General features: G+C 38.1%; 1 protein-coding gene across 2 annotated transcripts in view; it reads right to left on the bottom strand.

Moving 5' to 3' along the window:
- cdkal1 (CDK5 regulatory subunit associated protein 1-like 1) overlaps window positions 1-27794 on the bottom strand; it is a 611713-nt gene that overhangs the window by 64060 nt on the left and 519859 nt on the right. For both annotated transcript variants that reach the window (XM_061916180.1, XM_061916181.1), the window contains one exon: window positions 2883-2966. In XM_061916180.1, coding sequence (XP_061772164.1) covers window positions 2883-2966 — 84 coding nt within the window. The remainder of the gene's footprint in view (window positions 1-2882; window positions 2967-27794) is intronic.

The raw sequence follows: 27794 nt of genomic DNA, 5'->3' as shown, positions 1-27794 counted from the left end.
TTTAGACCTAAAATTGGTGTCTGCATCCCCCAGAACAGACACAGTAGTGATTTCAGGCTAGTTTGAGCACATTTTGGAACGTCCACTTGCGGACGAGCGTGCATCAGCCTGCTGACGTAACATACATAAGACGGGAGTCAATTTCATATTGTGTAGTGTATGTTTTGGTAGCATCTTTACCCAGAATCCCTGTATTTGTGAGTAGAATTTGAAGGAATGAACAAATATGTCTGCCACATGCATACAACCAAATACAACAACAACAACAATACAACTAAAGAAGGGGTCAGTCTGCATACATGATGGGAACATGAGGAAAGTATGGACCTCACCGGTCAAACTGACTCATGCAAAATGGAACAGAACAAAAAAGAAAAGTGAGATTTGCAGCGATCATTTTAATGATTCTGACTTTGAAGAAGGGTTTAGGTCGGAGTTTGGATGGAATAAATTTAAAGGCCTACTGAAATTAGATTTTCTTATTTAAACGGGGATAGCAGGTCCATTCTATGTGTCATACTTGATCATTTCGCGATATTGCCATATTTTTGCTGAAAGGATTTAGTAGAGAACATTGACGATAAAGTTCGCAACTTTTGGTCGCTAACAGAAACGCAGACGATGACGTCACCCGTTGAGGGCTCCTCACATCTTCACATTGTTTTTAATGGGAGCCTCCAACAAAAAGAGCTATTCGGACCGAGAAAACGACAATTTCCATATTAATTTGAGCGAGGATAAAATATTCGTGTTTGAGGATATTGATAGCGACGGACTAGAAATAAAAAAAAAAAAAAAAATCAAGTTAAAAAAAAAATGCGATTGCATTGGGACTTCACATGTTTTTAGACACATTTACTAGGATAATTCTGGGAAATCCCTTATCATTCTATTGTGTTGCTAGTGTTTTAGTGAGTTTAATAGTACCCGATAGTCGTAAGGGTGTATCCACGGGTGTCTTGAGGCCAGTGTCTGATGGAAGTCGACGGGAGCTGTATGGACGGCACAAGCTCAGCTGATCTCCTGTAAGAGGCGACTTTTTGCCACAATTTTCTCACCGAAAACTGCTGGTTGACATTTGGTCGGGAACCATGTTCGCTTGACCGCTCTGATTCATAGTAAAGTTTCACCTCCGGGAATTTTAAAAAAGGAATCACCGTGTGTTTGTGTGGCTAAAGGCTAAAGCTTCCCAACTCCATCTTTCTACATTGACTTCTCCATTAATAATTGAACAAATCGCAAAAGATTCAGCAACACAGACGTCCAAAATACTGTGTAATTATGCGGTTAAAGCAGACGACTTTTAGCTGTGTGTGTGCGCAGCGCTAATATTGCCTAACAGTCCGTGACGTCACGCGTACACGTCAGCATTCCACGACGTTTTCAACAGGACACTTTGCGAGAAATTTAAAATTGCAATTTAGTAAACTAAAAAGGCCATATTGGTATGTGTTGCAATGTTAATATTTCATCATTGATGAATAAACAATCAGACTCTGTGGTCGGTAGAAGTGGGTTTCAGTAGGCCTTTAAAAGACTCAAGCCAAATGCGATCCTGAAAACCACAAACATCCTGTAAGAGAGAATGACTGAGTAAGAACCTGCAGAAAAAAGGCATAAAGATGCTCAAAAGCAAAAGGAAAATATGTTAAGCTGTTAGTATTCTAATGTGTGTACAGTACATATCGATTCTGGCAATGGAAAGGGTGTGTTCCAAGCAATACACAACACTCAGAAATTAATATATTGTGGGAAATAATTGCTAGATTCATATTCAAGTGCAAGTAAATATACATAAAAAAAAAAAAATGAGGTCATCTGAACTCTATGGGTCTTTTGCGGTATTGCATGATTTGCTGATTCACAATTTGAGCCAAAAGTAGAGGAAAAATGCAGATACTAAATAAAACTAGTCGGTGGCTGTGTCTAACGTCGTTTGAGTTTATATTTCAGCCTTTTTACACAATAAAAAAAACATGGAATAAATTAAAGACCCCCTGGACACCCGTGGACTAAAACCATGGATTGTGGTTGACATGGGGGGATAACTGTAGTAACAGTAGGCTCATGTTCTTGAAGAGTCAGTGTATGCCCGCATGAGTGCAAATGCACCTGTAAGGTGTGCACTCAGGCAAAAAAAACATGCAAGAAGCGAACGACACTTGCAACCTGTAGTTTATAGCCTGCAGAAGTAGATGCAGAGTGGGCGGGCATGAGAGGGAGGGAAAAATTATTGCCATCCCCTGGCCTCCCCGCTAATAAAACGCACAACTTCAAACATGTTTCTGATGATAGTTAAAGCGAGAAGGAAATTGATTTATTTGAAGATGATTTCAAGTTAATTTTTCACAGGTTCAGAGAGGTTCTTTGAAGCCACGTTCGATGAACAGCTGTGTGTGTCGGACGGAATGTTCATGTCTTTAGGGCTGACCTTAATGTTCGTACTCCAAGAAAAAAAAAAAAGTACTGCTGCTATCAGCTGCCAAATGCTCTCATGACCACCGTAGGGTGCGTGTATGCATTTGTGAGAGATTGTGTGATATTACAGATAACCTACTTTATTCAGTATGTGAGCTTTGACTAGTGGCACCTGCTGCGAGAATTTCAGTGACATGCAGAGCAAATCCTTTAATTTGATTTGCTGAATGTAAAACACAGGAAGTGCTGAATGAGCAACCAAGGAAATATAGAGAAAAAAAATTATATGTATTCAGAGTTTGTTCACTTTAAAGTTAGGGTCAAAGTGGTCTTCCTCCCATCTTATCTTCTTCTATGGGATGAATTGCCAATATTAATAGTTATAATGTCGGCACAAAAACAAACACAAAACACAGACTAAATGTGTATGTTTGGTTATTTGTAGTGTTAAACTGCTGTCTTACCTGCTCATAGAACTTGTTATGTGCCACATAGTATTGGGCATCAAAGGACTCCTCTGTCACCAACACTTGTTGCCTCTCCCCAACCTAAAGACAAAAACATTAAAAGTAAAAAAAAACAAAAAAAAACAAATGTTAAATACATTGCTGACAGCCATCTCCCATGGTTTAAAGACATTTTTATATCTTTTTTTTTTTTTTTTTTTTAATAATGAGAACTTGAGTAGTGGGGCTGAACATTTAGGTAATAATATGATTTTTTACGTTGAAATATGATGCAATGTAAATTGTATTGGATCACACACATTCATTTTAATTTATGACTGATTTTAAAAAATGTTACCAAAAAATAATGTTATTATTAATTAGACACCTATTCAACAGCACAAGAAAGTTTTAGAATACAATTCTGTATATGCTTTCTAAATGTAAACAAAGAAGCCTATTGATGTACCGCGAGTTAGACAAATCAGTTTTCTATTCGGAATAAATGATAAATATCAGGTAATCTAACTCTAGTACAGTATTAAGTTAAAGTTGTGATGCTTGGCTGGCATTGCTGGTGTGGTTGCGCTCTCTCGTGGATGCAAGCGGAATGGAACAGAGCGTTGAGGTAAGAATGTTGATTTATTTATATACTAATGAACAAACTAAGAACCAAAATACTTGCACAAAGGCACTAACACACAAAAACAACTGAACTAGCATGTGAGCTAGAAAGAACAGAAGACGCTAGCATGTTGGCTAGGGAAACGAAATAAACAAAATAGCATGGAAGCTAATCGAGTACGAAGGGTATTTACCACAATGCAGGAATGCGACTTCACCTGTTGCGTGTAAAGCAAACTACACTGCGAGACCGAATGGCAAACAGAGGCAAGCTTAAATACAGGCAGAAACTAGGAGGCAGGTTTGCGGCGAAAAACAAGAAGCAGGTGACTCTAAATGCGTAATTAGGCAACGGAACAAAACAGGAAGTGCCACCAGGAACTAAGGACGTCAAATAACAAACAGGCTGTGATAACAAAACAGAAAACCAAACCCAAACCAGAACATGACATGATCCAAATAGCGGATCATGACAAAAGTTAAAGTACCAATAATTGTCACACACAAACTAGGTGTGGGGAAATTATTCTCTGCATTTGACCCATCACCCTTGATCACCTCCTGGGAGGTGAGGGGTGCAGTGAGCAGCAGCGGGGGCCACGCCCGGGAATCATTCGGTGATTTAACCCCCAATTCCAATCCGTGATGCGGAGTGCCAAGCAGGGAGGTAATAGGGTACCATTTTTATAGTATATAATCTTACCTAAATAAGCGTTGGATCCTTTTTGTACCAACGATAACTTTCATGTGTCTTCATGTTTATAGCCGACGAGTATATATTTTCGCCCGGCTCTCTTGATAAAAATGCCCACTTTGCAAACTGTGCTTAATGGCTCTTATTTGCCCTCTCATAAAGCATTAAAAAATATTCTTGTGTTTGTGTTATATTTATTCTTTTTAAAAGCCATTTTAAAAGCCAGAGCGATCACGAATGAACAATTGCCAATTGCTTAGCCTAATGTTGGCATATGAAATAATATTGGTAACATTGCGATCTACCAAGGGATTGATGCGAATTGCTAACGCAATCTGTGGACTTTTCTGTGCTGGAAATGCATCGTTTTAATGCGATCTTACTTAATTCAACGCATTCACAAAATACTTAATGTCTTCTTCAAACTTAAGTATATTATTTCCACACAAAGAGATGTTTAACTTCAGCCTGGATGACAGGGGACAAAGGCAATTTCCAAAAGTCTCCTCCAGAATCTGGGAGAATTGGCAGCTGTGTTTCATTTTCATCATAATCTCAATTCAATCAAATTTGTGCTCCACAGTTTTGTCTTTTAGTGCACCTCAACATTTAATTACAACTTCAAGGTTCCCCGAGTCACTTCAGTTTTCGTGCCTTGCCTAAGAACATGCAGCAGTATTCATCGCTGCTCTTTAGAAACATTTTTAAAAGTGAGTAAAAAGAAAATGGAAAAAGAAGCGAGGCTTTGAATCAAATGCAGAAAATAGTCCATTGAAGATATCGGAGAATTAAATACGACAACATGTCAAGGGAAGGCCACATTTCTTTGCCACGTACAATTCATTCAACGGTAGGCTATTTACAGTGCTTTCAAGAGTCAACAAACATAATAGAGGATGAAAAAAAGCCCAGACAGGCCCCAGGAAAGCTAACTAAGCATAAAACTAACTGATTCTTACATTAACGTCCTCATTGACGATAAAAATGAAATTATTAATTAATTTTCATGTTTTATTATGAATTTGCCATACTTGAGTCTTGTCTAAAAAACTACATGGGAGGGTTGTCCATGTCTGTGTTGCAGGATCACAAAACACCAATTTGTCTTCTCCTGACATTTATACGGGCAGGACGCCGGCCCAGATGTCCAAGGGCTCACAAAAGGATCATATGGCAAAACAGATGTATACCATTTGGATGCAGAGCCACACAGAGGAAGGGAGACAAACATTGTTTGATACATTCTCTCAAAAGTTAAAAGTTAAAGTACCAATGATTGTCACACACACACACGAGGTGTGGCGAAATTATTCTCTGCATTTCACCCATCATCCTTGATCACACCCTGGGAGGGGAGGGGAGTGGTGAGCAGCAACGGTGGCCGCGCCCAGGAATCATTTTTGGTGATTTAACTCCCAATTCCAAGCCTTCATGCTGAGTGTCAAGCAGGGAGGTAACGGGTCCCCTTTTTATAGTCTTTGGTATGACTCGGCCAACCTATCGATCTCAGGGCGGACACTCTAACCACTAGGTCACCACTAGGCCACTAAGTAGGTCAATGAGTGGTTGATGTTGTTCCTTAATTATATATAAATAACAATATAAACACTATAGAGGTGTGAGAATATTCTTTATCTGGTATTTAAGTCTTGGTCATTCACACCAAAGTTTGCATCCCCTAGTTAGAATCAAATGATTGGTTTGACAACTTGGTTCAGTTCCCTTAGGGGCGGTATAGCTAGGTTGGTAGAGTGGCCGTGCCAGCAACTTGAGGGTTCCAGGTTCGATCCCCGCTTCTGCCATCCTATTCACTATCGTTGTGTCCTTGGGCAAGACACTTTACCCACCTGCTCCCAGTGCCACCCACATTAGAGAAAAACGCGATATAAATAGTATTCACTTCACTTCACTTTTGTTATCCAGTGTTGATTGTTCTTTTCCTGCTTCCTACTCAATTGTTTCCATGCACAATGTTGATCATAGAGCGTCATTAAAGTACTGAAAAAATTCGCAAATGCTCTGTTAACATAATTTTCACTGTACATCCCATACTTGTTCTTTTAGATCAGTCTTTGAAGCAGTCATACTTTCCTCAGTACATAATGTGTTAAATGTATGTTTGTCATCCATGTTCCTCTTGTAGGTTCCATTGTAGATTGTGAAAACTGGTCGATGATCACTAATATCAGATATTAGCAGACCACTTGTAGTATTATTTATCGAAATCATTAGTAAATATATTATCGAAGGGTGTGGCACAATTATTCGGGATTCTGCTTGGCTTTGTGAGTTTTGGATAGAAACCCAAGCTCTATATGGTATCTATGAAATTGTCAATGGTATTTTTCTTATGATGGTTCAAGAGGTCAATGTTGGAGTCACCGGATAAGAAAATTACTTTCTGGTATTATCGATGTTGTAGTATCAATCATAAATGACAGGTTAGTCCATGTATTTTGGTATGGAACGTCCTCCATCACATTCACAACAACTCCTCCTCTATTCTTGTCTGTTCTGTTGATGTAGTTTAGTTCATATCCTTGTAGATCAAAGTCAATTCCTTTCTTATGTTCAATCCAAGTCTCTAAGATAGCGATCACTTTGAATGGATTGTTGAATTGATCAAACAAATGTTTGATGTTGGTGTAGTTTGCATTTAAACATCTACTCTTGAAATTAACAATTGGCAGTTTGTTGTCGGATTTAAAGCTGTATTATATTATTCGTCTGAATAATAAAAACAATTATTACTGGTGTGGGAGAAAAAAATTGAAGTCCGGATCTACATTATTGTCCAATTCCAGATTTTTATTTTCCATACTGCTAAAGGTCTCGAATTCCATATCGGGTTGATGTCTATGAATGTTCTCATTCATCCAGGTCATTGTCATCGCAGGGAATTCAATCAATCGCAACTGAACTATTTGGTTTGTCTTCACAGATGTTTCACCTTTTATCCAAGAAGGCTTCATCCGTTCATGATCATAGATTTAGATGGGTCAGATCTAGTCTAGCGGCTGGTGCCAAAACCCCAAATATTTTTACTCCAAAAAACCATGAGGGTACGCCTGGCCAAAGCCGGTTTCTTTGTGACAATTGTATTGCATGTGGTGTACATTGAATTCAAACTTCAAGTGCAATAAAATGTTTCACTTTTCCGTGGCGCTGCCCTTTTTGCAGCCTCAGAAACGCATAGTCGGTGGGAGAATACATGCCTGACCAAATTCACGGGTTGCTCCACCAATGACAGACTGCACAGCTTCGCTCACTTAAGCACATGTCAGAATAGGGCCGACAGAGAATAAAGGATGTGATGCTAAACTGAATCAGTATTTTTTTATTTATTTATCATGCACTACCAGTAGTTTTTACACAAGTGATTACTGTGTTCACACCTAAACAAATGGTGGGAGGGGGACAAATCACAGATCAGGTAGTATAAGAGTAGTGAGACTTTAATTTTCATTAACCCATTTCAATGATAAATGATAAACTTGATTGATTGATTGATTGATACTTTTATTAGTAGATTGCACAGTTCAGTACATATTCCGTACAATTGACCACTAAATGGTAACACCCGAATACGTTTTTCAACTTGTTTAAGTCGGGGTCCACGTTAATCAATTCATGGTAAACAGGATGCGAATAACATTTCTGGTTAATACCATTGATTAAATTGAGACATGGCAAATTAGAGGAAAGTATTTGAATGATATTAACCATGAAAACAAGCCTCTTTAGTCTTTGGCAGTCGTTTACATGGAGGCGGATTTATTTGAAACACCTTTTTGCCAAAGAGTATCTTATAAATCCCTTTCTTCTGTGTACTTTTAATTGTTGGTCTTTAAGCTGACATTTTGCCAAATACTTTGGCTTGACAGATAAATGTAAAGGGTCCTGTCACTCAGGGAATCAACTCAAAATCTCAGCAATTCTAGATAGTCTTGGAGCTACACTGTAGCTATTCTAGCGCTTTATTTATTCTTTTCACTGTGCTGATGAGCTATGTCTCCTTTTTATTATATAATGTTTGCCCACACATTTTTTAATTCCTTTATTTCTTTTCCTATGATACTGAACTGAGTCTTTGATTTATCTTGTACAATGTTCCATTTTGTCTATTATTTGTGCACTTTCATTTTTGAAGTTCCCAACCATCCACTTTCTAACGCTTGTTGTCCCTTTCGGGGTCGCGGGCAAGTTGTTCTTGATTTACTGTTATGTCAATTGATTGACCAAAGCTGGGACAATTTAAGTATTGCACATTGACTAATACATTTTCCAAACAGGTCTGTGTCTGGTAGCGCCTGTGAAGTTTATTTTAAAATTATTAGAAGGACACGAGTGAGGCTGGTTTTACTTTTTCTTTTTTCTTTAGATAGTCCTGCACCCTATAAACTAAGCAGTGGAATTAAATATATCCTGTAAACTTAGTGGTCAGTATTTGCATTGTGATACTGTTTTAAACAAGCCCTATACTTTGACATTGGGCTGTCTGATCATTTTCCAAGCAATATGTCTTAGAAGGCCTTAGAAGTAAGGCTCTGACACTTGCATTGTAATCCTTACTTCCTTTTTTCTGCTTTTCAATCTTTAGCTTGACTCGTTCTCTATTTCTGGGCACTGACTTTGCAATGTGTGTGTTCTAAAACAGGCACCACCTGCACACGCACGCTGACCAGCTCCAAAAGACCAAATAAATTACTGACATCAGCAAACAAAGCACATTTCGGGGGCCGAAAACCCCTTTGAAAATTATCGGCGCATGGCAAACATTAGCTTTTTTGTTTTTTTGCGACTTTGGATTGGAGGCAGATGTCTTTGTGAGACTTTACATCTTGAGCTTATGATGCAAGGTACTTTCTTTTCATCATGTTTAAACGTATATTGGGAGAATCTCTGTCTAGTTAGGTTTGCATTCTTTTAGTACCAATTATTTTGCGGGAAAAAAGATTGCTTTTTATAATGTCCAAACAAATCAGTCTTACAAAAACTCAGGACAACGTGGCTCAGATTCTAGAGTGGCTGTGCCAGCAACTTGAAGGTTCCAGGTTTGATTCCAGCTTACGCCAATCTGAGTCGCAGCTGTTGTGTCCTTGGGCAAGACACTTCAGATACTTCGCTCCCAAGACCGCTCACACTGGTGTATGAATGTTTGGTGGATGTCGGAGGGGTGATAGTTGCAAATTGGCAGCCACGCTTCCTTCAGACTACCCCAGGACAACTGTGGCTACACATGAAGCCTACAACCATTAAAGTGTGAATGTGGAGTGAATTACTGATGGGTTCTGAGTTCCCTGTGAGGCGTTTTGAGTGTCCAGAGAAGTGCTACATACAGTCATGGCCAAAAATATTGGCACCCGTCCATTTCTGTCACATAATGGACCACTTCTCCCAGGAAATTGTTGAAAATACAAACACTTTGGTATTTACATGTTTATTTATTTTTGTTTGCATTGTAACAGCACAAAGCCCCCAACCCCAAAATCTGATGTTATTTGACACAGAACTCCATAAATGGACTGGACACAATTATTGGCACACTCTTTGGAAAAATTAACTGAAATTAATCGCTTCCTGTAACCATCAATGAGTTTCTTACACCTTGCTACTGGAATTTTGGACCACTCTTCTTTTGCAAACTGATTAAGGTCTCTCAGATTTGAAGGATGCCTTCTCACAACTGCTGTTTTTAGATCTCTCCACAGATGTTCTGTATGATTTAGATCTGGACTCATTGATGGCCACTTCAGAACTCCCCAGATCTTTGTCTTATGCCTTTTTGGGGTATTTTTTAAAGTATGCTTTGGGACCCATGACCTCTGACGGAGACCCAGCTGTCTGATACTGGGCCCTACATTATGCCCCGAAATTCTTTGGTAGTCCTCAGATTTCATGATGCCATGCACACAGTCAAGGCATCCGGTGCCAGAAACAGCAAAGCAGTCCCAAAAAAATCAGTGAACCTCCACCATGTCTGACTGTAGGGTTGCTTTTTTTTTTCTTTGAAGGCCTCATTTTGTTTTCTGTGATGGTGTACTTTACCAAAAAGCCCCCCTTTAGTCTCATCTGTCCACAGGACGATCTCCCAGAACAATTTCGGCTTCGTCAGGTAAGTTTTTGCAAACTCCAGTCTTGCTTTTTTATGTCTCTGTGTCAACAGCGCCGTCCTCTTAGGTGTCCTTCCTGACATTGTTGTACCCTGTGTCTGCACGTCATCTTGAAATTGTTTGGAAGTGGATCAAGGTACTTAATCCACAATTGTTAACAATCCTTCGTTGCAGTTTTTTATCAATTTTTCTCTTCCGTCCACGTCCAGGGAGGTTCGCTACAGTGCCATGGCCTTTAAACTTCTTGATGACATTGCACACAGTAGACACAAGAACATTTAGATCTCTGGAGATGGACTTGTAGCCTGGAGGTTGTCTATGCTTTTTCACAATCTTGGTTCTCAAATCTTCTGAGAGTTATTTGCTCTTGTTTCTTTTCTCCATGCTCAGTGTGGTACACACAACACAAAGGTTGAGTCAACCTTTCTCCATTTTAACTGGCTGCAAGTGTGATTTCTATATTGCCAGCACCTGTTACTTGCTACAGGTGAATTTAATGACAAATTAAAGGAGCATAGAATGCTTAAAATACAACTATTTCTTACAATTTTGAAAATGTGCCAATAATATTGTCTAGTCCAGTGGTTCTCAACCTTTTTTCAGTGATGTACCACCTGTGAACATTTTTTTAATTCAACTACCCCCAAATCCGAGCAAAGCATTTTTGGTTGAAAAAAAAGAGATAAAGAAGTAAAATACAGCACTATGTCATCAGTTTCTGATTTATTAAATTGTATAACAGTGCAAAATATTGCTCATCTTTCTTGAACTATTTGGAAAAAAATATATAAAAATAACTAAAAACTTGTTGAAAAATAAAAAAGTAATTAAATTATAAATAAAGATTTCTACACATGGAAGTAATCATCAACTTAAAGTGTTCTCATTGGGGATTGTAATAAGAGATCCATCTGAATTCATGAAAGTAATTCCATACATTTCTTCACAAAAAGAGAAATATTTAACATCAATAGTTATGGAACATGTCCACAAAAAAATGTAGCTGTCAACACTGAATATTGCATTGTTGCATTTCTTTTCACAGTTTATGAACTTACATTCATATTTTGTTGAAATATTATTCAATAAATATATTTATAAAGGATTTTTTGAATTGTTGCTATTTTTAGAAAATTTAAAAAAAATCTCACGTACCCCTTGGCATACCTTCAAGTACCCCCAGGGGTACGCGTAACCCCATTTGAGAACCACTGGTCTAGTCCATGTTTGGAGTTCTGTGTAAAATAATATCATATTTGGCTTTTTTGAGGGTTTTTTGTGCTATTCCAATGCAAACAAAAGAAATGAACGCTAAAAATAAAAACTTTTTACTGTTAATTTTCTGGGAGAAGTGGTACATTACCTGAGAAAAATGCAGGGGTGCAAATATTTTTGGTTATGACTGTATCTAATCCATGATTATTACTATTATTATATTGAATACTTAAGATGTAGTTGGTGACGATGTATATGTTATACCTAACTAAATGACATATAATCCTACCTGAATAACTTGGGCGAATCAATGATGTTGTTTTAAAGTATGTGCAAACAGGATTATCATGCATGGACACAGCCCTGCACAGGCAACGACATGTATGGAAACATTTCTTCAGCAAATCAAAACTTGATGAGCTTCCCTTGTCAATTACACGTGGCTTGAGTGTATTTGAATGCAAAATAACATCAATTGGCCTTTGCTTGTGCACTTCCTGCTTTTGAGCGGCTGAATTTAAATTTGTGTTTACCCCATCTGTCAAACAGCAGACCACCAAATAACACGTCTTTGCACGGTGACTTTTAATTTACATCAGCATCCACAAGACAACATCCCATGGTACATGAGAGATCCGCAACAGATTTATGGGATCATGAGTTTAATTGCTAATTAATCCACATCATAACACGGGTAATGACGGCACCGTGGCTTTGAATTTGTAATCAATGTTTTTATCTGTGTCATAAATAAAGGAGCAAGTCACTCAAACAGCATCCGAAATCCCATGCCACGTAGTTGGCTTTTTAAGCTATGCAAACAGAAAATGGCAATCCCGACTGAAAGGGAGGCGAACGACCATAATTAATTTTTTATGGAAAAAAAAAACACACCAAAAAGGAACGTTGGGGTAAACCTGGAGCAAAACCACTTCGACACTTCCCTTTAAGCAAAACATATGAAGATTATTACAGATTTGTTAAATATTGTTCATAAACTAATCTCTTTATTTTTTCCCTCGTTATTCTCCCTTTTTGGAGCAATGGTTGAAAGACTCCCAATTAAACTTCCACTTACCATTCTTAATTCTCTGTGACTGACCTACACATTTTCATTGTTTCAATCTCATGAATGCATTATCAAACCTTATCTCCCCTTGTCACACGGAGGCAACATACTACATAGTAACACTCACACAAACACATTGAACAGCGTGGGGTTGATAGGCCTTCCTCCAGCCAAACCAATGCTAATTTATCACGCACATAAAAAATCACCAGCGCTGCACACAAATATGTCACCCCTCTCACCCCCCTCACACAGAGCACTCCATGGCCCCTCATAGAGAGTCATAGTGGAGAGCAGGGGGGCCCACACTTTCTCAGCAGGCGAGCTACTTTTCAAATGACCAAGTCGAAGGGGATCTAACTCATCTTCACACACACGCACATGCTTATTTATTTATAAAACAGGACTTATTTTGTTAACATGTTAAAGGTGTTCAATAAAAATACAAGCACGTTTAATACATATACCGTATTTTTCGGACTATAAATTGCAGTTTTTTTCATAGTCTGGCCGGGGTGCGACTTATACTCTGAGCGACTTATGTGTGAAATTGTTAACACATTACCGTAAAATATAAAATAATATAATTTAGCTCATTCACGTAAGAGACTAGATGTATAAGATTTCATTGGATTTAGCAATTACGAGTGACAGATTGTTTGGTAAACGTATAGCATTTTCTATATGTTAAAGTTATTTGAATGAGTCTTACCATAATATGTTACGTTAACATACCAGGCACCTTCTCAGTTGGTTATTTATGCGTCATATAACGTACACTTATTCAGCCTGTTGTTCCCTATTCTTTATGTATTTTAAATTGCCTTTCTAATTTTTATTCTTGGTGTTGTGTTTTATCAAATAAATTTCCCCCAAAAATGCGACTTATACTCTAGTGTGACTTATATATGTTTTTTTCCTTCTTTATTATGCATTTTTGGCAGGTGCGACTTATACTCCGGAACGACTTATACTCCGAAAAATATGGTAGGTTCCTTTCTTCCATTGAGACAAGAATATAAGTTGGTGTACTACTTGCTTCTGAGGACTAGCATTGACCGGAATCAGACAGGATTCACATTAGGGCTGAACACATTTACATTGTGGGGAGAAAAAAAACAAGTCTTACTTTCTGTCCAGTACTACATGAAAGTGGTTGGTTTTTGGCATCTTATTTGTCAAGCTTCCATACTCGTGTTTGTACACTTCACAAGAAATAAATTAGCGGCGAACTCCGCAGCTTTCCGAGACTCATATTTATTCTGTTTATTTATTTTAATTGGACAATGCATATTCATCAACATAGAACGACAATGTAAATATGCCAGTGTTAGCACAATAGATCATTTTCACCCGTTGTCCGAAGGCAGGTTAATATAGTAAATTTTCAACAGGTCATGATACAAAATAATACATACAGTGGGGCAAAAAAGTATTTAGTCAGCAATCGATTGTGCAAGTTCTCCCACTTAAAATGATGACAGAGGTCTGTAATTTTCATCATAGGTACACTTCAACTGTGAGAGACACAGTAGGTCTGGTGTTCTTGGGATGCAACTCAGTATTCTTCTTCTTCCAAACACGACGAGTTGAGTTTATACCAAAATGGATACATGGATGATACAGCAGAGGATTGAGAGAATGTCATGTGGTCAGATGAAACCAAAATAGAACTTTTTGGTATAAACTCAACTCGTCGTGTTTGGAGGAAGAAGAATACTGAGTTGCATCCCAAGAACACCACACCTACTGTGAGGCATGGGGGTGGAAACATCATGCTTTGGGGCTTTTTTTCTGCTAAGGGGACAGGACGATTGATCCGTGTTAAGGAAAGAATGAATGGGGCCATTTATCGTGAGATTTTGAGCCAAAACCTCCTTCCATCAGTGAGAGATTTGAATGGTTGACCAAATACTTATTCTCCACCATAATTTACAAATAAATTCTTTAAAATTCCTACAATGTGAATTCCTGGATTTTTTTTCACATTCTGTCTCTCACAGTTGAAGTGTACCTATGATGAAAATTACAGACCTCTGTCATCAGTTTAAGTGGGAGAACTTGCACAATCGGTGGCTGACTAAATACTTTTTTGCCCCACTGTACAAGTGACATATGCACAGAAAAGGAAATGGGGATTATTTATATTATTTTGTGGTATTATGCTATTTCTCATGAAAACTACAGATATTCCATCAATATACACATTTACCGCATGTTGGCAAAATTGCAGAAATAACACAATTACACATAGTCACACCTGATTGCATCACTCATTGCAGCTAATCAGCAGAAACATGAAATCCTACTTCCCCCCCCTGTGTGATGGATCCACTTTGTCAGATGAGACACAAAGCTGTCTCATCCATACAGAGCTGTCAACATAACCCATTAGTTAACTTGTGTCTATGCTACAAAAAATATATACCGAAACTATAGCAATAGTTCAGTTTAATTAATAAAAAAGCCATAACAACATGTACAATTAAATTATATAACTTGTATGCCTTACGGGTAATATACTGTGTTAGAGGTTCATATGTTTGTAGCACAGGTGGGTAGAGTAGCCAGAAATTGTACTCAAGTAAGAGTACTGTTACTTTAGAGATGTATTACTCAAGTAAAAGTAAAGAGTAGTCACCCAAATATTTACTTGAGTAAAAGTAAAATGTATGTTGTGAAAAAACTACTCAAGTACTGAGTAACTGATGAGTAACCTGTTTGTTTAATGATTACGGCAACAAATAATGCACAAAAACATAAAAATAGCAACGAGCAAATTCAGAGCCAGGAATATCTCTTAAGCAACTAAAACAATAATATATATTAAATAATAGTACATTGAAATAAAAAAAAATAAGGCACATTGAGCCACAATAACTTAACAGCACCATAGGCTCAGTAGGCATTCATTGATTGATTGATTGAAACTTGTATTAGTAGATTTCACAGTACAGTACATATTACGTAAAATTGACCACTAAATGGTAACACCCCAATAAGTTTTTCAACGTTAATCAATTACTTAATAAATGACCAAGTCGAGGTGATCTACCTCATATATATATACTGTATACATACACACACACACATGTATATGTATATATATATATATATATATATATATACACATTTATATATAAAGTATATAATTATTTATTTATTTTGCCAATTTGTTCACATGTTAAAGGTGTTTTAATGAAAATACATGCATGTCTAACATATAGATTCCCATCTTTCATGAAGACAAAAATATAAGTTGGTGTATTACCTGATTCTGATGTCTTGCATTGATTGGAATCAGACAGTAAAGTGCTGATAACTTCCACATTTTCAAATGGAGGATAAAAAAAGTTCCTCTTTTCTGTCTAATACAACATGAAACTCGTTGGTTTTTGGCATCTTATTTGTCCAGCTTCCATATTTGTTTTTATACACTTTACAAGAAATACATTGGCGGCAAAGTCCGTAGCTTGCTAGCTTGTATGCTCTGGCTTTCGGAGACTCTTATTTTGTTGGCGCAGGTGCGATGGAGCGGCACTTTTATTGTGAAGACAGGAACTGTGCGATCAGTCTTTAGGCTTTTGACGGGAAGTATGGTTGAACTAAAAAGTGTCTTTTTTCCTTTACACTTTTGATTGATTGATTGAAACTTTTATTAGTAGATTGCACAGTACAGTACATATTTCGTACAATTGACCACTAAATGGTAACACCTCAATAAGTTTTTCACGTGACCACCTGGCTCTGTTTGATTGGTCCAATGTCACCAGTGACTGCATGTGATTGGTGAAACGCAGGCATGTGTAGATCCTACTTTGAAAAACCAAAACAAACATTAATAGATCGATAAAAAAAAGTAGCGAGTAGCGAGCTGAATGTAGATAAATGGAGCGGAGTAAAAGTAGCGTTTCTTCTCTATAAATATACTCAAGTAAAAGTAAAAGTATGTTGCATAAAAACTACTCTTAGAAGTACAATTTATTCCAAAAGTTACTCGAGTAGATGTAACGGAGTAAATGTAGCGCGTTACTACCCACCGCTGGTTTGTAGTAATATAGTTTGCAAATCAATAAGCTTGTCAAAGCATTATTCCACATTTAGCTCTACTGCTTTGCCAGTATATTACTTAAAACAGGTAATATAGGTCATTAATGATATTCAATGCTAAGGCTCCATTTATTTTGTTAGTAAAATAGACGCTTGTGGTCACAGCACAATGTAACAAAAAACAATCCAACAAAAACACTTATTATTAAATGACAGACTGAATAATTGTTTATGAATGATTGATAATGCATTTTACTTTGAAATTAATAACTTCTGCATAAATCCCATCATAAACCCTACTGTATGTGGGGATAAAGTAATACAACGATATTGAAACAGTGATTACCTGAGGTCGTCCAACAAAATGTGCTAAAAGCCCTGAGCTGTCATGCAATTGTCCAGCGAGGCTCTTAAGGCATCAGGAAGTGAGGTTTACACAATATACCATTTACACTATGATCTGACCTATTGTATGTGACAAAACACTTTCTTATTTATCTTAACATTCCACACTCTCTACTTTGCTATGGCGTTCCATTTTCTTGCTGACCCCAGTCTTGTCTTGGATACAAATATTTTTTGTGCTTTGACTCACAGCCGATGTCGCTAAGTAAATACGGTAGGCACTCAATCTACTCCGTCGTTGTTGTTTGTAAACACGTCTCGTTTCTGGTGGTTCATCCGTTGCAGTAAGGATTTTCAGATTAGAGAAACCAATGTAGGTAAAGACATGTTGAGTTGGTACGATGCAGTGGAAAGCCAACATAATATTGGGTTCTATACCGTTAAGGTGTTATATACGTTTATTGCTTCAGCTAGTAAAAATTGTTGTGAATTCTGAAAAAAAAAAAATTATTATTCATTGAGTGACTGTGTGAAGATGTGTGTGTGTTTGTGTCTGCAGGACTTGCGGAGAACCAAGCTTGTCGCATTAGAGCGCCTGTATGTTTGCAACTGCTGCATCAATCAGAGGTAGGCTGTGATTGTCAGGCTGATTGTCCATTATGTCTGTGTGGGCCCAGAGGCCTTGGATTGAGTAAGTGTTGGGAGGGGGTGAGGGACCGTGAGCGGCAGAGAGTAGCTGAACACGTCTATACATCCACATTAATCTATAATTGTGGCTGAAAATAATGCCTTGGCAATATGTGAGTATGATTATGATTACTGGAGGCCCCACCTGAAGCCAGCAACTCATACATGCATAGGAAAGCCTATCTAGAATACATGTTTGATTGCAGTTGAAGGCCAGCCCTCCAGTTGTCGTCTTAGTAGGACAAAAATGTATGTATGTGTTTTGATAAGGGAGAAAATACATTTGGGGCTACAAGTCCATCCTGGTGGCTCTGTGGATAAGGTGCAGATTGTGTGCTTCCAATGTCGGATTGGGTTAAAAGGCAGCACATCATCTTTGATATATGCCCTAGTGATGTCTATTTGCATTTCATTTTAGACTTTGAATAATTATTGCAATACTTAATTAAACATTTGACGAAAGTGATGGGAAATTTTTGAGGAAAAATCATATTTTTACTCTCAGTTCATAAGATAGATAATAAAAATAGAATACAACTTTCTAGAAGTCAGTAATAGGTTTGAGAAATTTCCAAATATATAAATTGTTGACATTAAACTTTATTAATGTGTGATGTCATCATAGTACACACATTTGACTGCCATATGTACCGTTTTGTACTGCGCATGGGCAAACTTAACACCTAAATGTCGGCACGTTTGGTCTCATCCGTCAAACACTGAATACAATTCAATTCAATTGCTTGTCTTAAGTCCTTGTTATCTAACATACCACTGTTCACAACTAAGCATATTTGAACTTCATTCAACAATTTAACTGCCCTTAACATTCCATCTACGATTCCAATCTCATTCATTCAAAGGCCTACTGAAACCCACTACTACACAGTCTGATAGTTTATATATCAATGATGATATATTAACATTGCAACACATGCCAATATAGCCGGTTTAGTTTACTAAATTACAATTTTAAATTTCCCGCGGCGTTTCCTGTTGAAAACATCGCGGAATGATGACGCGTGTTTGTGACGTTATTGGCTGGAGGGGACATACTAGCCAGCACCACTTGCGGCTAAAAGTCGTCTCTTTTAATCGCGCAGTTACACAGTATTTTGGACATCTGTGTTGCTGAATCTTTTGCAATTTGTTCAATTAATAATGGAGAAGTCAAAGTAGAAAGATGAAGGTGGGAAGCTTTAGCCTTTAGCCACACAAACGCACAATGTTTCCTTGTTTAAAATTCCCGGAGGTGAAGCTTTACGATGGATCAGAGCGGTCAAGCGAACATGGTTCCCAACCACATGTCAACTGGCAGGTTTTGGTGAGAAAATGGTGGTAAAAAGTCACCTCTTACCGAAGATCAGCGGAGCTTGCGCCGTCCATGCAGCTGCCGTGACACACCCATGGACACACCCCTCTGACTATCAGGTACTATTTGACTCACTAAAACACTAGCAACACAATAGAAAAATAAGGGATTTCCCAGAATTATCCTAGTAAATGTGTCTAAAAACATCTGAATCGCTCCCAATGCAATCGCCTTTTATTTAACTTTATTTTTTTTCCAAGTCCTTCACTATCAATATCCTCATCCACGAATCTTTCATCCTTGCTCAAATTAATGGGAAAATTGTCACTTTTTCGGCCCGAATAGCTCTTGATGCTGGAGGCTCACATTATAAAAAATGTGAGGATGTAAGGAGCCCTCACACCGGTGACGTCATCATCTGCTACTTCCGGTAAAGGCAGGGCTTTTTTATTAGCGACCAAAAGTTGCTAACTTTATCGTCGATGTTCTCTACTGAATCCTTTCAGCAAAAATATGGCAATATCGCGAACGGATCAAGTATGACACATAGAATGGACCTGCTATCCCCGTTTGAATAAGAAAATCTCATTTCAGGAGACCTTTAAACTTATCCAACCCCCCAACTCTCTACAGTGCAATAAACTCTTGAAATCAACTAATGACCACTGCCAACTTCCACAATAGAAAACAATAAGAATGAAAAATAAATAGTAAAAACAATTGGAAATAATCCACAAAGTCAGGGAAAGTTACCTTAGTGATCTGTTGAATTGCTTTTGTCAAAGTTAGAATGGTTAAAAGGAGGCAAAGGCACCAGAAATACTGGTGTAGGGCACAAAAAAGGGAAATGTCGTTGAAGGAAAAATCGCACAAGTTTTTATGAGGTTTACAAATAAATGTTGGTGTATTGGTGTGTTCAACCAGACTTTGCGTGGAGCAAGGAAGAATCATTTTTCTGAAAATCACAAACTGCTGTAAAAAATCTGGGGTCCTGTTTACTAATATAAACACATCAACCAACTTCCAGTTTCACTTCCTTTATAACTAATTTCTACATCTAAGTGCAATGAGTTTGCAATATTTGTTCATGATAAATTCAAGGCATTAAAAACGCAATAATTCCCAGAAAACAAATAGCTACAAATGGCCCATTTCACACTGTCAATGACAAAACAGTTGGAGAGATCATCCACAGTCTGAGTCCATTATGTCATGATCTGTGGTCTGGATTATGTTTTTTATTTTCAATCCAAGACTCCTTCGGTTCCTTTTTTTTGTGTACCCTTGTTTGTTTTGGTTACCATGGTTACTTGTTATTTTCACCTGCTTCTAATTAGTGTTCACCCGCTCACCTGCTGCCTGAGCCCTAATCAGACACACTATTTAAACCTGCCTTGCCCTCCAGTGAGGGCTGGAGTATTGTTTGATGTTTGTTGCTGTTTGCTGTGGACTGCCTTTTTTTTTTTGGAAGCTGAGAGCTATTCCCTGGATCCTGACTCCTGTCCCTGTTTGCTGTTTCCTGGTTTCTTGTTTGTGTTTTCATTGCGTTATTTTTTTGAACATTAAAACCATGTTTTCATTTTCCAAGCCTGTCATTTCGGCATCTTGGGGTTCGTCAACAACACCACTTGACACATTAACAAACTGCCTTGATTAGTTACCCTCTAGATTTCTAAAATAAAACATCTCACTTCAGATTGGGACATTTCCAAAGGCCTTAAAAATTGCGGTCATGAGGCCCCTTCTAAAGCAGAGTAGTCTTCATGCCACAGTACTAAACAACTATCGGTCCAGATCAAACCTGCCGTTTTTGAGTGAAGTCCTAAAAGTGAAGTGAAGTGAAGTGAATTATATTTGTATAGCGCTTTTCTCTAGTGACTCAAAGCGCTTTACATAGTGAAACCCAATATCTAAGTTACATTTAAACCAGTGTGGGTGGCACTGGGAGCAGGTGGGTAAAGTGTGTTGCCCAAGGACACAACGGCAGTGACTAGGATGGCGGAAGCGGGAATCGAACCTGCAAACCTCAAGTTGCTGGCACGGCCACTCTACCAACCGAGCTAAACCGCTGTATATCAACCGCTGGGTGACTTTCTTCTGTCTCACAAAGCATTTGATATTTCCCAGCTCTAATCAAGGTGACAAATAATATCACTTTTAAACAGACGCAGGTAAACTCTCAGTCTTATGTCTGCTGGACCGGAGTGCTGCATTTGACACAGTTCACCATACTATCTCAGTACAGAGGTTAGAAAACTGGGTGGGAATCTCCAATTTTGCTCTAAATTAGTTGAAGTCCTATCTCGAGCACACAACATACTTTTTTGAAATTGGCAACTGTCTCTCTGACCAAATGGCTAAGACCTGTCGGGTCACTCAGGGGACAATTCTGGAACCCCAGTTGTTCAACTTGTACATGCTGCCACTAGGCCAGCTAATAAACAGCTACAATGTGCCATCTATGTAGATGACACACAGGATTGACTATGTAATCACTTTGTCACTGCATCGAACAGATCCGTGTGCAGATACAAAACCCTTTTCTTCAGCTAAACTCAAACAAAACTGAAACAAAACTGTCTGTTCATTGTCTGTGGCCCACAGGAGCAAATCTAAAGCGTACTTTGTCACCTTGAGAACCTGTCTCTGAAACCTAATAATCAAGTAATGTAAGGGTGGTAATGGACTTTAATTTTAATGGACACTTTAAATCAATAATAGCTCTAGCAGCTTTTAACCACCTAAAATATTGCCAAAATCAAATAAATAGTGCCTAAAGCAGAGCTTGGGAATACTTCCGTCTCCAAGTACTACAATGGCCTCTCACTGGTTTCACTAAACAAGATGAAAAGCAGCTGCAATACATCTAGAATGCTGTTGCCCGAGTCCTGACTGAAACCAGAATATACGACCATATTAGTCCAGTACTTAGGTCACTGCACTGGCTCCCTGTTGCTCAGAGAATAGACTTTAAAAAAGCTATGCTTGTGTACAAGTATTTCCATGGTCTAGCACCAAAGTACATCTTTCACATGCTAGAACCATATGAACCATCTTGGGCTCTGAGAACCTCAGCGAGGGGTGTATGTAAAAAACATGGTTAGGCTGCATTTCAGTTTTATGCTCCCAAAATATGGTCTTCATTTTTTTATTTTGTCCAGCTAACTTTAAGTAACCATAGAAAAAAATAATCATGCAAGACATATAAGAAACTGTAAAAATATCAGGGTGGACTGTTAGTCATAACCACACAGAAGGTAGTGAACATGTTGCTCATTGTGTAAAAAACAAACAAAAAAAAACCCCTACAATGTACAAGAGGATAGCACTAAAGAAGAAGACAAAGGAAAAAAAAGTTTCAGCTAACTGAGAAGCTAGAGGGATTGTATTGGTCGAGACAAAACGGAGAGAGCAGTGGGTGGGAAAGCGCTGACAGTACAGATCATATATGTGTGATCTGTGGGTCACACAGTAAAGGAAGCATGAAGCCCAGAGAACATTGTTCCCTATAGGGAGATGGTAGGCCGGGGGTGACAAAAGTAATATATTCAAAAAGACATTTCAGGCCATTCAGCGAGAAAACATTCAGGGTTCAGTAAAGTTTGACAAAAAGGTTAGTCTGCCTACAAACAAAGTACTTTTAAACATATAGAAAATGCAGTTATATAATAGCCTGTATTATATAACCCTTATTCAACCTTACTTGTGTTGGTTCTATGCAGGGTCTTCCCCTTAATGTATTTAATTGTGCTGGTGCACCACGGCAAAATATTAGCCACCAAACCTTAAAAATTAGTTTGTTTTTTTCTTTTTTAAATGGAAACTAAATAATTTAACATAATGAATTATGTCATCCAAAAGAAGATAAAGTCTGATGCTATTTTTAGTCATTGATGCCAATCCTTTGCTAACAACAGACACCATTCAAAGAACACTGTATTGCCAAAAGTATTTGGCCACCCATCCAAATGATCAGAATCAAGTGTCCTAATCACTTGGCCCGGCTCCAGGTGTATAAAATCAAGCACTTAGGCATGGAGACTGCTTCTACAAACATTTGGGAAAGAATGGGCCTCTCTCAGGAGCTCAATGATTTCCAGCGTGGAACTGTCATAGGATGCCACCTGTGCAAAAAATCTAGTCGTGAAATGTCCTCGCTCCTAAATATTCCAAAGTCAACTGTCGGCTTTATGACAATAAAATGGAAGAGTTTGGGAACAACAGCAACTCAGCCAAGAAGTGGTAGGCCACGTAAACTGACAGAGAGGGGTCAATGGATGCTGAAGGGCATAGTGCAAAGAGGTTGGCGACTTTCTGCACAGTTGCTACAGAGCTCCAAACTTCATGTGACTTTCCAATTAGCCCACGTACAGTATGCAGAGAGCTTCATGGAATGGGTTTACATGGCCGAGCAGCTGCATCCAAGCCATCCATCACCAAGTCCAATGCAAAGCATAGGTCGCCACTGGACTCTAGAGCAGTAAAGACACGTTCTCAGAAGTGATGAAACACGCTTTTCTATCTGGCATTCTGATGGACGAGTCTGGGTTTGGAGGTTGCCAGGAGAACAGTATATTTCGTAATGCATTGTGCCGAGTGTGAAATTTGATGGAGGAGGAATTACGGTGTGCGGTTGTTTTTCAGAAGTTGGGCTTGTCCCCTTAGTTCCAGTGAAAGGAACTTTGAAAGCTCCAGGACACCAAAACATGTTCGACAATTCCATGCTCCCAACCATGTGGCAACAGTTTGGATCTGGCCCCTTCCTCTTCCAACAGGACTGTGCACCAGTGCATAAAGCAAAGTCCATAAAGACATGGATGACAGAGTCTGGTGTGGATGAACTTGACTGGCTTGCACAGAGTCCTGACCTGAATCCGATAGAACACCTTTGGGAAGAATTAGAATGGAGACTTGAGAGCCAAGCTTTCCCGACCAACATCAGTGTGTAACTTCAACATTGCGCTTTTGAAAGAATGGTCAAAAACTACTATAAACACACTCTGCAACCTTGTGGACAGCCTTCCCAGAAGAGCTGAAGTTGTAATAACTGCAAAAGGTGGACCGACATCATATTAAACACTATGTGTTAGGAATGGGATGGCATTTCAAGTTCATATGTGAGTCAAGGCAGATGGCCAAATACTTTTGGCAAAATAATGTATATCCTTCATGCACATGTCTCCGTGTTTCACTCGTACAAAACAAACTTTCAATATTCTCCGCCGACACGATGTGTTCACAGACCACGAGAAAAATAAACATTAAAATAAACATCAGCAAGTTGTTACAGTATGAAAGGATATATAGTTTGTTATTTACCCACAATTGAATAGTGATGCAACGCAAATTTGGACGCAGAAAAAAGACATACTTTGATCACCGGAACAGCGGTGACAAAACAAGATGTTGTGATGACATTAGCTGTACTCATCGGGTTGTCTGTAATAGAGGCAAGCATGTCCACAATTTAAAGTATCCGAAGTATACCTGCGGACACCAATCTTCAAAATTTAGAACGACATTGGCAGATTTTAAGGAGAGGAAGGCTCCCAGCAGCACTCTGCAGCTCACTTTTAATCGCAGAAATGGAGCGACAGCAGTAAGACGAATCTACAGTATATTTTAGTTTCAACTTACAATAACATGATATATCTGAGCTGCAGTGTCACTGGCATATATCTTATTCTAGTTTTCATCCGCAATTAAGCAAGGTCTGATTGCAATTTGAGGCCATTTGTTTCTTTATCTTGACCAATGTCTGTTGGTCCACGTAGTGTAAATCCAGCTTTAGCTGCTTTTATTTAATTTTGTTGGTTGCCAAGTATTGTATTACAATTAAAGCATAGCTGGTCATTGTTCTAAACAGGCAACTTGTGGCTCAAGTTCACGTTTATAACATAGGCCTAAGTTCCTGTGTGTTCCAACAACTTGCTGATGACATTGGCACCCTGAAAGAAAAAGCCAGAGGATGACAAAATGATTCTCTTCAAATTCTACAAAGATGAAATAATCTTACATTAATGCAATTGGATAACAAATCACATGAACTCAAGGCTAAGATGACGTTGATGTGTCGTGGCTGTTCAGTGGCCAGAGGCGGACAACAAAGAGCCACCCTGATGTATAGAAAAGCTTTATGGACAATATACGTACTATAGCATGACATTAAGGCCTTCGTATTAATGTAATGTGTCAAAGAGAAAGGGTCCAGATGTTTGCAGGGAAAACACAGCCTTTTACACGTCTTATTAGTTAAATGTATTTTTTTCAACAAACAGGGGCAATAGAATGAGGCTATAATGAAGCTATAATCTAAAGAATCATGATGAACTGACTCGGTTCTACTACGTGCTTCAACACCAAGTTTCAAAATTAAATGTATATATATTAAGATCAGATATAAGCCAAACACATAAACAAAATAGAAAATGGAATTTATAGACTGTACAATGTGTGTATGATGTGGTAAGTTTACATTTGGAACGCTTTTAACTAGGCTGCACACTGATAACTGACATTTGTGGCTAAAACAACTTCAAAACCCTCCATCAACATTTTATACACACACTCAGGGCAGCAGCTTTTTCTGAGTTCCCGGATAGGAGGAAGAGGAGTCCTGATGAATTACTATACCGTACTATTTCTTGTTAGATACATCTTAACAGCAATCAATTAATGACTTCTAATTCCAAAGGAAAACAAACATTGTCCTTTAAAAATTACCTTCAAAAGTATAAGTCACAAAAGCGTTTGCATATTTTTGTGATTAGTCCACAAAGGGTGACAAGTAATGACAAACTTAATGAGTGTGATGTTAACTGTTAAAATCAGAAGTGTTGGTTGCTTGGTACAATTGAGCGATTTCCTTTGTGTGTGTAAATATTTTTGTACAGATCAAATGCTAATATAAATATTATGTAGCCCCAATTAATTTTGTGTCAGTGATTACACTTTATAGTACATTTATTAAATAATGGTTAACTTGTCTAAAATGTATGACAGGAATGTTAAAATGTAACTTCCATAATTTCCTGTACAATTATAAAGGTTTTATAATGGTAACACTTACAGGTACAAATTAATTTCAGCATTCATTATTTATAATGATATCTATTTATAAATAGGTTCCACTTGGTTGTCAAAAGGAGATTGAAGGTTCCATTATTACAGTAAGTGTATATCCCTTAAATTGTATTACTTTGCATGAAAACTGAAAATATAACCTGGATATCTGAAAAGAAAAAATCAAAACAGACAAGTCAAAATTCTCATCAGTAAAAGTCAAATTGGATTCAGCAAGATGCGAGTGAAAGGAGAAAATGGCTTTCGAACGGGGCTGATATTAGCAATTCAATGGCGGTGATTGATTTATCCTGGGGGAGTGGGCGGGGCAGCTTCAGGTTCAAACTGACTCAGAGAGCGAACACCCACAAATAGTGAACATTAATCAAAGGGAGCAGGTAGTAATCAGACTGAGCCAAGCTTGCTAATGCACAGCTGTGCCTTTCGAATCAACAGGCATCCAAAAAGACAAAAGCACAAACCATCAGCTCTCAGTGAGCTCAATGAACCGAAGTGGGAGCTACAATCCAACAGCGGGCTAACACTAGGCCAATCGTACCATGTTACTTTACACCTTAAGTCCGGTACGGTAGAATAGCATAAACACACTGATACACACCCAGGCGAGGCAAGCTTTCCTTCTTTTGGCACAACTAGAAGAGGAAGTCTACGGCACGGTTTTGCTTAGACATTAACATGCTTGCTTGAATGCATGAAAAAGTGACCTCTTCTTGCAGGTTCCTAATGAAAACTGACACAATTTATAATAGAAATACAATTAAAAGAATCAACACAAATCAAAAGTTGAACCCACAGCACACTTAGTTTTGAATATGTGCAGAATAAAGAAGTGTGGTTGTTCCTCTCGGTATCAATGAATGACTGCAAGCAGTTTTTACAGTATAAATACCGAAAACTAATCAAAATAATACTGGAGGTCATATATAAAATTGGAGTGTGTTTCGGTAATAGCTAACTTGAAAGCATTTTTTTTTTTTAAGTGGAAAGTAGATTCTAAGGAAAAATAAAAGCAAAAATGTTAACACCCTTGAAATGATTTTTTGGGATTGTATTGATGTAAAACCAAGGGCAGATAAGAACACAAGGCAAATAGCCAGTCGCTTGGGAACTTGAGATTTCCAGTAGCTCAAAACGTCTCAAAAAAATAAATAAATAAATTAAGACTTATTTTATTTAAAATTATTATTTGTATTTTTTGTCTTAAATTGTGCACTTCAAAATACATTAAAATGCATAATCAATGGTGATCATTTTCGACAGCCCTCCACTCCCTTCGTGCGCAATGGAATTGATTCGGAAAACAGACCAAAACAAACGAGATGCATTAACAATGATGAAGCATAGTTACTAAAGTGGAGCAGAGAAGAGGATGCGAAAAGAAAGTAAAGCATTTTTATTACAACTACCCAAATGTCAACCTATTTCTTAAATAACACCAAATGTACTGTGTGTGATCCACACAACAGGACTACTGTCATTGCAGAATACATGTGGAGAGTGATCCTTTTCATCAAAAATATGTGAGTATTAAAGCATTCAAAATGGTAAACCATTGTAACCGAACGTTTGGTAAGATGTGGTATAGGGTTGTATATCTATCCATCCATTTTCTACCACTTATTCCCATTTGGGGTCGCGGGGGGTGCTGGTGTCTATCTCAGCTACAATCGGGTGGAAGGTGGTGTACACCCTGGACAAGTCGCCAGCTCATCACCAACACAGATAGACAGAACACATT

The sequence above is a fragment of the Nerophis ophidion genome, linkage group LG11 (assembly GCF_033978795.1).
Source record: "Nerophis ophidion isolate RoL-2023_Sa linkage group LG11, RoL_Noph_v1.0, whole genome shotgun sequence".
Lineage (NCBI taxonomy): Eukaryota > Metazoa > Chordata > Actinopteri > Syngnathiformes > Syngnathidae > Nerophis > Nerophis ophidion.
Note: the sequence above shows the minus strand (reverse complement) of the source record. Positions and strands in the feature narration are given on the sequence as shown.